Here is a 12,287-nt window from a genome sequence, read left to right on the forward strand (position 1 = left end):
AGTGTGTTAGAAGAACATGGGAGGCAAAATCAGAGAATGAAGGTTTGGCTCCAGCGGACTCAAAGGGATGCAGATATTTGTGATTGTCAGAATTTTTTCATGGCAGCAGTAATTGTTGATATTTATTTTTCCTCACTTCAGTGGAGCAGTGTTTGTTAATAAATCTAATAATAAAACATCCACAACAATTGCCAGATTTGCCAATTTTTTTTTTCTTCAATAAACTGAGCATGAAAAAAAGGAATTTTGTTTTCTGTTTTGTTTTGTTTTGCTTTGTTTTTCTTCCCTGTAAGAATAGAAGACCTGGGGTAAAGATCTGGAACCTGTAAGGAGCACCTCCAAGAGTGACTTTTCCTGACCAGGAGAGCTCATATATAGTTTATACAACTTGCATTGTGAGCTGCAACATTTATTGCAAATGCACCAATATAAAAAAACAAAACAAAACCCCAACCCTGCTAGAATTGACTCACAGATGGACAAATTTGTTATTGTTTTCATGATCTTTTGCAATGTGTTTGCAGGTTTCCACAGCCTTGTTTAAATTCAAGGCAAGGACCTTTTTGCACCAACTTTGCAGGATTTAATTTGTGAGTTGTACATTTAATTCTCCACAGCAGATGGTGATGTGTGGGTGTACTGCTGTATATTTGCAACAGATTCCTTATCTTACAAAATTAATTGTCTCATGTGCTGATTTAAAATCAGAATTGTATTGTTTGTAAAAAGCTAATTCTTGCATATCAATTTGCTGGGACCTGTGCAATTCCAACAAAATGCAAGGAGGAAAAGTCCAAGTGCTGCTTTAAAACAAATGGATTGTGGCACCTCTAGTCAGTCCTGATGTTCAGACTGAGGAGGCAATGACTGTGTTCGTTTAAAAGTAACTAAATAAAATTTAGTATTTTGGGACTGCCAGGTTGCCTCGATGTTGCTTGGGAAAGTTTCTGGGGCAGTTCAGCCACACTCAGTGACACACACAGTGACACCCCAGCACAGCCAAGGCTCCAAACTGAACCCCTTTTCCTTTGGAAGGGTTTTTTTCCTCAGCAGGGATTTGTAAATGATTGCTTTTTCAATGGCATTGCTTACATTCATTTTTAGAGTTTAGGGGGTTTTTGTTCCCTCTAATTTGGTAAACTTTTGTGTCATTAAGAAACACCAGTGCTCTGGCCATGCAGCATCTCAGGCTCCTGTCTGGGTCTTGGAGGAGAAAGAGAACTTGGGAGCATTTCAGGGGAGGTCAGGCACTCACCAGCCCCATGGCACCATGTGCTTGGGCAGCCTTGGGTGGCACCAAAAATGTGGCTTTGTCTAGGACAGGGTCACACTGGTGGCCTTGGAAAAGGGGGCACCCAGGGCCTGAACGATTGTGGTGTTAAACAGGTGTTCAGGAGGACAAAATCAGGCCAGAGGTGATGGTGATGGTTCACCTGCTCCTCCTCCTGTGTGATGGCTACTGGGCCACTGTGGCTGGCTTATCAGAAATGGAATTTAGGGGATTTGGTTCAATGATGCAGTGGGTGCTGTGGGCCTGCAGGGAGAGTCTCCAGTGCAGGGCACCCTGTGCCATGGGTGGATGGACAGAGAAGTAAATCCTGTCCCCTCTGTCCCTGAGGCTCCAGAGCAAGGCTGGGCTGACCCAAGGATCAGCCAGGGCAGGACGAGGATGTCACACCTGACAAGGGCCCGGGGGGCTCAGCAGCACGAGGCTGGAGGCCTTGGGGACAAGACACGTGGTTCTGGTGACAAAAACAAGCTTCTGGACTTCCTGGCAGAGCAATGCGTGGGTTTGCTTGCTCTCTGGGACAGGGAATATGAGCCTGCTTCAGATTGTGTCTGACTGTAAGCAGCAGTAGCTGGATCTCGCTTGCTGACAGCTCCAAGCCCCAGTGATGTGAAACAGAAGGTTTATTGTGGAATGAATAAAATAGAGGTTTTAGGATTTTGTTTTTTGCTACTGCACAAGAAAAAATTTGCAGCTCTGTAATATTTAAAATCTCAATGAAATTTTAGATGAAATATTTTAAAATATGCTGGACTGGCATTTAAAAATATCAGTGATACCTTAGGAGTGTGGCAAGCAAAGCTTCCAACTGTGTCTGAAAAGCAGCTGTTGCGTGTGTGTGTGCATCCATCTTCCCAGTTATTCCTACTGTGAGGAGAAAGAGTATTTCAGAAAATTGTTAATCTGGAAGAACCAGTCTGATTTCTTGTCTTTAACTATGGGTGAGTTAAATTACCCTTTGCATGAACCCCCCCTTTGGGAACTTTCCTTCTTACTGCCCTTTCCAATGCTCAGCTCTGGCAGATTTATAGGAACAGGCTTTTTAAAACACAGGTTTTGTGTTTATAGGAGGTAGAAACAATTCAAGCTTGGTGACTCTTCAGTTTCTGTTCTCCTGATCACCCTGGTGCTGTCCTGCACACGATCCCACTGGAATTTCTCAAGCACACCAGTGGCACACAGTGTTTCTTGGAGACACCTCAGAAGTGCCTCTTGCACCAGCAGCACCACTCCCCTGGGCACTGAAGGTACCCCCAAAGCACCTGGGCTGCAGGCCCTGCACTGCAGCAATGCCCTGGAGCTGCATCCCACAGGATTTGTGTCCATGTGTGCTCGTGGTGCCTCGTGCCTCCCTCCTGCAGCACTCCCTGTTTGTGCCCAGGTGATGTGTCCCTTGTGAGCTACTGAGGTTCAGCTGGAGTGGCTCCTTGGTGTAGGAAGTCAGGTATTTTCAGAAGAGAGACTGCATTAGTCTGAGATGTCAGAACTTTTGTGAAGTTATGCTGGATTTGATCTCTTTTCATTTTGCTCTGTATGCACAATGAATTACTTCTGTGCAGGGAGCTCAATCTGCAAGATCTCCAGGGCAGGGAGCAAACCTTTGCTGTCACCACACTTTGACCTCACCTCTCTCTAGCCATGCAAGGCAACAACCCTGCCTGGCTTCTGGTGATGGAGAAAGGCTTCCCTGGAACAGCCCTGGGTGTCCCTGTCCCAATGATTCTGAAGCTGATCCAAGTACCCAGGCAGCTGCCTCTGCCTGATGCAGTGCATCCAGACCCCCCTTCCCACTGGAAAGGAGGAACACCAAAGCAACTACAAGCTCAGGGGCTCCAGGAAAGCTGAATGGCCTCAGTGTGAATTTAAGGGTAGCTCACTGCTCCCTTGGAGCTGTCAGCTGTTATTTCCCAACACAACTCCCATCTCAGTGCATTCCAAGCCCAGCTCCGTGTCTAAGGTAAACTGAAGTGGAACACAAAGTGAGTGCACTTCAAACACCCTCCCCCAGGTGGTTTTCCATTTATGCAGCAGGCTCACTAATTGCAGAAAGAGTGATTAGCCTTTCAAGAAGGAAATATAAACCTTGATTACTTTGAATGTGTGTTAGTGAAATGTGGTTCTGATCCCAGCTGGGCAGAAACTGTGTTTCAGTAAAAGTTTCTCAAAATGCTCCCATAGGAGCAGCATGGGCAACATGTCTGAGATGTTTTTACCCTGTTCCCATTTGTGATACCCTCAAAAGGGGAATGAACTTTGCACCCCAGGTCTCTAAAGCCAGCAGAGTCCTTTCCCTCATGTTACTGGTGTGCTTCAGCTCACAGGAGCTCACCAAGCTGCTGAATGGGGAAACGGATTCCATATGAGATGTAAAGACAAGGAGCCAACCCGTAAGTGGAAGTGTGGAGATAATCAAAACTGGCCCCAGTGCCAGTTGTGTTCTGACTTAAGAGCACCCAGACCATGCCGTGATTTTGGTTACTTTCTGAAGAAAGGACAGCAGAAAAATTAGGTGACAACCCTAACAAATGCTCTAAAGCAGCTAGAACCATAGTAAATAGTGCTGGTTATAAAATAGCACTTTCTTAAATGGAAAGTGCAGGGTTTTCTTTTAAATGGGCTGATGTATGTTGTAAAGTGTATATATATGTATATGATCAAAATATGTGTATATACATATATAGGCAGATGGAAGGATGATGTTTTTCAGAGCCGAGTCTTTAAACAGACCAAATTAACCATTTCTGCTTTTTACTATGGCATGGTGAGGTGGATTTAAGGATGAATTAAGCAAGCTGTAAACTTAAGAACAAACTCATTCTGTGGCTTGAAATTAATTATTATAACCAACATGGTAACTTAATCTCACAAAAACACGAGTTTATTAATAGGTGAAGGAGCTGAAGAACCACACAGTCCATCCAGCCCTCTGATAGTTTCCTAATCTCAGTTACGAAATTCAATGCTGCAGTTTTACAAGGTACATATTCTCAATTAGTGAATGTTACAGAACATAAACATGAAGTGAATATTTGTATTAATGAGATTCAAACAAGTCAACTGAAAGAAGTATCAACTCTAGTTATAACACATGGTGAAAAGAATCAAATTTGGAATGTGATCATATATACTGTTGTACATCAGACAATATGTACACTTTCATATTGCATGACATTCATAGCATATTCATAGAAAAGTCAAACTAAATGATGGCTTAAAAACTATTATCACTGAAATTTGCTCACTATGATTTAAAGTGTTGTTATTGACTGAGTTAATATTTTCATTGTGTAAAAATACTGTATATAGTAGAAACCCTTCAGCATCTTCCACATTCAAATAAATGAAAGTTACAGTTTGGTATTTGGTGTTCAACATCTTAAATTAAATGGCCGATTCTTTCTGGCCTTCGGAAGGAAAAACAAATCATGAATATGCTCAATCTGGTTTGACTAGAACGTTTCTCTCTTGAAGACCTTGCTTCTGGAATCAGAGACTAAACCTCGACCTCGGCTGAGGTGCGGCTGGGAACACTAAAACATCTGAACACACTTAAAAAGGTGGAAAGTCCATAGCCATTCTACACACTTTCATTTATTGTCTGGACAATTAAAGTACAAATAATTCAAACACAACAAGGTTATGAAAAAAACATTTACAATACTTTCCCTCAGAAATGATCTAAACTAGCAAGGTTAACATGAAGTCATTCATTATAACTAAAGTATACAACTGCCTGGTCCTAAGAAAGATTTTTTAAATTATTATTATTATTCAGATAGTAAAACACATCGTAGAGAAAAGATTCTGACATGCCTTCCCCACTAATGCTTAGCAAATGCATCAAAACTTTCCCAGCAAACTGCGCTCATTCATAGCAGATGATGTATAAAGGTTTCCCTGAACATTGAATGAGTGTTCCTTTAAACTAAAATCTAACATTGTTAAAGTAAAAAACTGATAAAATTATGATGCAGCCTTTGCTTTTAGTTATTTGTCTACTACAAAAGTTTGCCTCTTCAGTGTGAAAAATCAATACTTAGTCTACATGCAGTTAGTGGGTATAGCATGGAAAAAATGCACAAAATAAGCACAAGTTATAAATAACCATAACGTTTTATTACCATTAAGACTAAACTTGTATTGAAAAGATTTTATATAACAAGACAAGAAAAGCAATAGCAAATTTAACTATCAACTAGATTATGCATAGCGAGTAACTGTTTCTAGTACTCAGGGAAGAGCATGACCCTTTTTTGTTTTAAATATATAACCGTACAAAGCACAAACATACTAAAATGATCAGTGCACTGGACATGGGAGAGCACCCCCTCAGTCATTTTGTTCCCTTAGCTCTGTTTTCCCCAATCTGAATTACATTAAAATAAAGACCCAGTTGTTTTCTTTTCTACTGTGCAGTAAGAAAAAATATTCACAACAAACATGACAATATATCAAACAATATTTCTACACAAGTTACCTTGATACCTCTGTCACTTAAGTATCATAAGAAAACATTTTAAGACATATACAAACAAAACTAGCAAAGTGTTACAACTTATAATAAATTAACCAAAAGAAAAAATAACTTTATATATATATATATTTATATTATATATACACATACACACACAACAAAATGACACAATAATATGCTTCTTCCCATAGTTTAAGTAAACAAATAAGTAGACTAGCCAAACTAGCTATATTTGATTTTGGCCATATGCATCACATCGGCAATTAAATAAATAAGTGTTTCAAGCAACATAAACAGTGTTCCAAATGTGCCAACACAGCCCAATTATATTAGCTTGGGCTATAAAGTGAATTTGAAAATTCTTAACAAATTTAAAGCAAATGTATTTTTTTCTAAACACATTACATTTAACTATGATACTAAGATATGTAAATAATTTTGTAGCACCTACTGCTCAAACCAAGGAAGTTTTTGATCAAAAAATTAATTTTTTTAACTTTTGTTCTGCTGATATCCCATACTGATGACTTAAAGAAAAACCGTCTTGCAACTCATCTCCTTGCTTTTGGGTTTTGACTGTGGGTAACTGCGTGCCTGGGAAGAACACTCTCCCGTACTGTATTTAATATTTTTATTACATGCTATGAAAAGATACGAAGATCATCTGTTTGTAGCCCATCCTTCAAAAAACAATCTACTAATCCAGTTTAAAACACACATCTTGATCTCTAAAAAGTTACCAGTGCAGTATGAACATGACAAAGTTGTCAATTTCCCCTAAATTAGCCAGTCAAAATATTTTTTCTCAAATCCAGATTCTCTTGTAAAAATTCTTTATATTTTATAAAAATAGATTTTTCTTGAAACCCATTTTCAGCAAAGAGACCACCTCTTTGGCAACATTGTTAATGTTATTTAAATTGTTATGTCATCAGGTATCCCCCGTTACCCCATTCCCTAACAGAAGACTGTTTAGTTCACATGATACAAAAGAAAAAAGGAAAAATAAAAAAAGTTGCAAAATTATGTTCTTCTTTTTGCAATTTTTATTGTTCCTCTTTAATTTGCGTGGGGGGTTTACCAATCTGATTCAATCAATGTTTTGAAAAAACAGAAAAGAAAACAAAAAAATCTTTTTTTTCTCGCTTTTAATCCCATTAGTTCGTAAAAATTGTTTTTTGTTTTATTATTTTTTCAAATGAGTGAATGGTCATCTTAAAAAGACCCACCTTCAAGGAAGGTAGTAAAACTAGCTGGCCGGGTAAAAATCCCTGCACATTGTTATCTATGTATATTATATTCAACAACGACAGCTATGAAAGAACATTCAATGCATCAAAGGTTTTTTTTTTTTTCTAAGCATTATAAAATCCTTTCCTGTTCCTCACAGGATATCCAATGTTTTAATACTTAGGCAACACTGGCTTATAAAGTCCATGGTTGAATATAAGCCTTGAAGAGTTTTTTTTTTTGTTTTGTTTTGTTCGTATATATATTTATATATATATATTTTAGTAAGTAAGGATATGAAATTCAGGATTTGTGGGTTTTATTGGTTTTAAAGGAAACTTGCAATACTCTGTCTCCTAAACGGTATCCATTAAGGCTGGCAATCGCCATGGCAGCTTCGTCGTAGTTGGTCATGGTGACAAAGCCAAATCCCTTGCACTTGTTGGTGTTGAAATCACGGATCACCTTGACATTATTGACCGCTCCAAAGGGACCAAACAACTGCCACAGCACGCTCTCATCCGAGTCAGGAGACAAGTTGTAGACGAAGATGCACCATCCAGTCCCGGTGTGACCAGGGATGTTCATTCCCACAAGGCTCGTCATACCATCAATTGTGATCGGAGAAAACCTACCGAGCAAAAAGAGGGGTCTATTCTAAATACATCTCTTGGCAGGAGCTATAGGGGTCCAAGACTTTAAAGTCAATAAGCCAATGAAGGTTCTGGATCCTGTCCCTGGAAGATGACCACAGAGCCACCCTTCCTCTCTAGCTCCTGCTGAAGTGGAGGGGAGCTGTGCTAAATAAAATTGCCAAATCTGGGCATAAATGCATCTCCCTCTGAGGATGAGCCCCACTTAGATGTGTACAAAGACCTCAGAAAATAAATGCTTGAGGACAATCTGAGTCAGAGGGGGCCTACACACACTGTGATAAACAACAGCTTGTGTAAAAAGGGCCTGCAAAAATTTGCCACTTATTTCCAGCACTGATATAAGTTTCAGGACAGAGATCTAATGCTTCATCTCCTACTAGTCTGCTGTGAAAAAACCCAAGCAAACTTCAAGACCTATTTTAAAGATTAATAAGAAATGCCTTTGTCAAGATTCAGCAATAATGGTAGCTTCTTCAGCTAAAAATACTATTAGAGAGATGTCTCTAAGTGGTAGATTTTATTTGTCTTCCTAACATGGTCCTTAATTGACATACACTGGAGAAAAAATCCAGGTAATAAAGCATCCTAAAGCCAGCCACATATGAAAGAAGGCTTATGCAGCAATTGTAGGATAAGTAGAACATAAATATAATTAATGAGCACATCAACTAATACCTTCATACTGTGAGGCTTCATTTCCACGACAGGCTTCAAGGTCCTTCAAAAAGTCAGTGCAGGGACTAACTCCAAGAATTCAATAGAGCACCCTACTGTTCTCTCCCTTGCTGTCCTTTGGGACTTTATCTGCTGTCTTCAGATATTTGAGGTAAAGCCAGGTGTTCATGAACACAGATCCATCACAGGATAACAAAAGCTGGGCAGGATCTTTGGCGATCATCTGATCAGCCTCCTGCTCCAAAAGCAAGGCAAACTTCTCAAATGAGATCTGCTGCTCATGGCCCTGCAGAGGGAAGCTTAGAAAATCTCCAAGGACAGGAACTCTGCTCCTGCAGCCTCTGCTGCAGGGCTCCATCCTCACTGCGAATGAGCTCCCCTTATCCTCAAGTGGAATTTCCCCTGCTGCAGCCTGTCACTGCTGATTGTCGTCCTCCTGCATCTGATCTCTGAAAAAAACTTGGCTTCACCTTCTTTCTAAAGCCCCTTGTAGCAGCAGTCAGGGGCTAAACTCTACATTTGCCTTTCCCAAACTTCAGCGTGTTCCTGCAGCTTTCCAAGGTCTCCCCAGTGGCAGCCATGGCCAGCAGCAGTGACAGCCCCTGCTCCTCACCAATTCAGTGTCACCCGCTAATGCGAGGAGGGCGCAGCGCAGCCCATGACTCAGGTTATTAATGAAGATGTTAAGCAGTATCAGCCCTCAGGATCAACATAATTTTCCTTTCATCAGGGTGGAAAAAAAATTGACATGCTTTCTGAAGCTACACTTTGGGATATGTTTTAAAATAACAACTGCTCAGAGGAAATGTCTTAAAAATCCAGTTTCACGTGTACCTTCAATATGATGAGTTTCAATACCAAAATGGAATAATAATTCCTCAGGATTTTCTGAGCAATGATTGAGGGAGCAGAGGGAGAGACTCTGCTGCTGAGCAAGTTCTTGTGCTCTCTAAAACTTTTTACACTTGTAATAATTTCCACATTTCACAATCTGCACAATATTATGCAGTGTATATTAAATAACCATAAAGGGAACTACACACTTGATGGTTGCTCACTGTTCTGTTGACGCCTGACGGCACTTTTTATGTATATTCAGGGAAAAAGAAGACACTTGGAATATACATCTTAAGCTGAGGATCATCACTGGGGTGTAGCTGTGCTGTAAATGAGCAGTTCACAAATGCTCACAGCATCAGATCCTCAGGAAGGTTTGCAGACAGTCTATTAAAAATCCATGGCAATTTTCCAACTCAACTTCACTTTTGCAAATTCTTATCTCAACACATTTTAGTTTCTCTCCTGCACAGTGAAACCAGTGACATTATCACAACAGTTCAGCACAGAAAGGCTGGACAAGGCCAATTTCTACTGCTCCTTCCATCGCAGGTGGAAATAAGGATTGGAAATAAGGCACAGTCAGGGCTTGTACATGCCAACAGCTTCAGCTCATTTTGAAATCTGGAAGATGGGACTTCAAGTCCATCACTTGCCAGTGCTGACTGTGCCAGTAACATACATAAGCCAGCAAACACTGCTTTTCTGGAATGTTTACATTTAACGTGAAATACAACACTGAGGGATACACCATGCTCTAAGTAAGGATGGTGTAAAACCTGCACAATGCAAAGCTATGTGTGTCACAAAGCATTGCAAGGCTTTGCATTTTAAAGAAATGCTGCACTGATGCAAAGGGTTAAAGTTTCCTACAGTTCACTGGAGAGCAGCTTTTCCCTGGAAACCTTTAGGAGCTATGCAGCTTTCAACTATTTATGTGCCATGAGCACAGCAGCTGCTGTAAATCCAACAAAACATGCACAAAACTGGTGCAAGTGTATGACACAAATACAAGATCACCTATCGCATAAGGAGCTTTGCTTCTAGCAAGCAATCTGAAATTAGCCTCAATAAAACCTTTTTTCCACATCAGCATGTCTCATTTTCCATCAGTACCACACAGTTAGAACAGGGAGAGCCAATCTCCTGTTTCTGAAGCAGCTTCAGAAATTACCAGTGTGGTATTTTTTGTGACCCTGCACCTATAAATTCAGGTTTTGCTAGTGCAGGTACAATTGCCAAGGTTTGCTGAGAGGAGATAAGAACTAATTTAAGATGCCTGAAAAATGACTTTGAACACTGCTGTGTTTTTAGAGTAACACTGCAGACAATGTTGAGAAAGCAGATGTATAACCCATAAAGGCAGGTAATTGCTCTTTTCCTCTGTTCAGCTAAGCCTATCCTGCACCCCATGCCAGCCCAATTCCAGCAAAGGAGCAGCAGCAAAGACCCAAGGAAACCTCCCAGAACAAATCCACCCTTCTGACACTGACTTGCACCTGGACAGACACTCAACTGGGAGTGTTTCCATGTTTCTGACAAGATATCAAGGAACAAATAGGGTGGGAGAACACAGGAGAAGGGGTGTGTGATAAAATCAGGCAGGGGAGTCTGACTCACTGTATCCCCATCAGCACTAAGGGTGTCCCAACACAACCAACGTGCCCATGAACACCAGCACTGGTGCTGCTGGGGAGAAGCTCTAATCTGGACTTTCTCTTGTGAGTACTCAAGAGTTCAGATCTGTGCTGAGTTACTGAGGGGTTAAACCCCACCTTGCTGTCTGCTACTAGCTACTGTAAAGATATACTTACCATACTTTTTTAGAGGATGAGCTTCAAACAAAAGCTCAAGTAATTTTCGAGTGTGCTGAGTAGACCATTTCAGAAGATTAAGTAGTACTTTCTCATCTTAATCTGGACATCTTAGAGTAACATCAGGAATAAGACTACATCTTTGTTTTGCTGCAAGGATTGCTTACTCTGATGTTGCCATTAAAAGAAACGCTAACAACACAATCTCATTTTAGCTACCAAACATACTCATGGAACAGCAGAAATGTTGACAGATCAGCTGAACTTTCATACATGCGTGCACATACAAACACACAGCTATTTTAAACAAACAAAAAAAAAAATTTCAAGGACTGAAAAAAAATTCAAAGTATTAAACCTGTAACAAAAGAAACTTTGGGCTGATTGAGGTGCACACAGCTGTATTTTCAAGTCAAACTTATGATGTCAGATGTGGGAGAAAAGTAGTCTTAATTGTGAGAGACAACAGCAGCCTAATTCTGATTTTTGACTTAAATTTTCCATTATCAGATCAGAGATTTGTTAAAAACTCAAGTTAATAGTTTTGGTTCTGGAAAAAGCACCGCTTAGCAGAGCAACTGCAATTTCAATACTTGTAGCTGTGGCACCTAAACCATTTGAGAAGCCCACCTGTAAATAAAAAAAGGTTGAAAAACCCCACAGAACTCACGCGTGAGGCCTTTAAAGTAACAAAACCAACTGAAGTCCAAACTTAAAAAGAATTTGACATGCTGGTGGAAGAAAAGAAGGGATAAAAAAAATAAAGTTAGTGAATTAAAAAAAAATAAATTGTAGCACCAATCTGTGCCAACACGGACATCTGGCAATCTGTGGAATTCTAATTACCTCTTTACGCCATAGGCCATATTAAGCAAATTGTCCAGCCTGAAAAGAGAAGGAGGGTCTTTGGGTTAATGTCTCACAGATGGCAAGATCGCTCAATGGAACTATTATTAATAGTGTTCCATTTTCAAAGAAGAAACGTTCAACAAGTTTCCCACACATCTAAGGAGCCTAACAACTCCCGGCCTGCTTTGTTAAGTCTGAGGTTGTGCTTAAATGTCCACCAGAGCATTTAAAAGCCTTTTTTAAACTTGTCTACAGTTTAGAGAAAAGCTTAACCTACAGAGGTTGGTTTTAAAAAATGCGCTTAGGATTTGTCTTTTTTTTTATTTATAATTCAACATTTTTTTTTTGGTAATTCAACTGCTCGCTTTATATTTGCAGTTAACTTCAAAATAAAATATTAAGTCCAAAACTGCTGGAGCAGGAAAACTTCCTGATAATCTGCTATAATATAACACATTATCCCC

The 12,287-nt window shown here is 40.0% G+C and overlaps 1 protein-coding gene across 7 annotated transcripts in view; it reads right to left on the minus strand.

Annotated features, from left to right (window-relative positions):
* Nucleotides 1-4,859: 4,859 nt before the first annotated feature.
* The window catches only part of ELAVL4 (ELAV like RNA binding protein 4), a 63,903-nt gene continuing 56,475 nt past the window's right edge, over nt 4,860-12,287 (minus strand). For all 7 annotated transcript variants that reach the window (XM_021529152.3, XM_021529145.3, XM_021529199.3 and 4 more), the window contains exons 6-7: nt 11,821-11,859; nt 4,860-7,623 (exon numbers count right to left, since the gene is read on the minus strand). In XM_021529152.3, coding sequence (XP_021384827.1) covers nt 7,296-7,623; nt 11,821-11,859 — 367 coding nt within the window. In that variant the 3' untranslated portion in view covers nt 4,860-7,295. The remainder of the gene's footprint in view (nt 7,624-11,820; nt 11,860-12,287) is intronic.

This window comes from Lonchura striata, chromosome 9 (assembly GCF_046129695.1).
Source record: "Lonchura striata isolate bLonStr1 chromosome 9, bLonStr1.mat, whole genome shotgun sequence".
Classification (NCBI taxonomy): domain Eukaryota; kingdom Metazoa; phylum Chordata; class Aves; order Passeriformes; family Estrildidae; genus Lonchura; species Lonchura striata.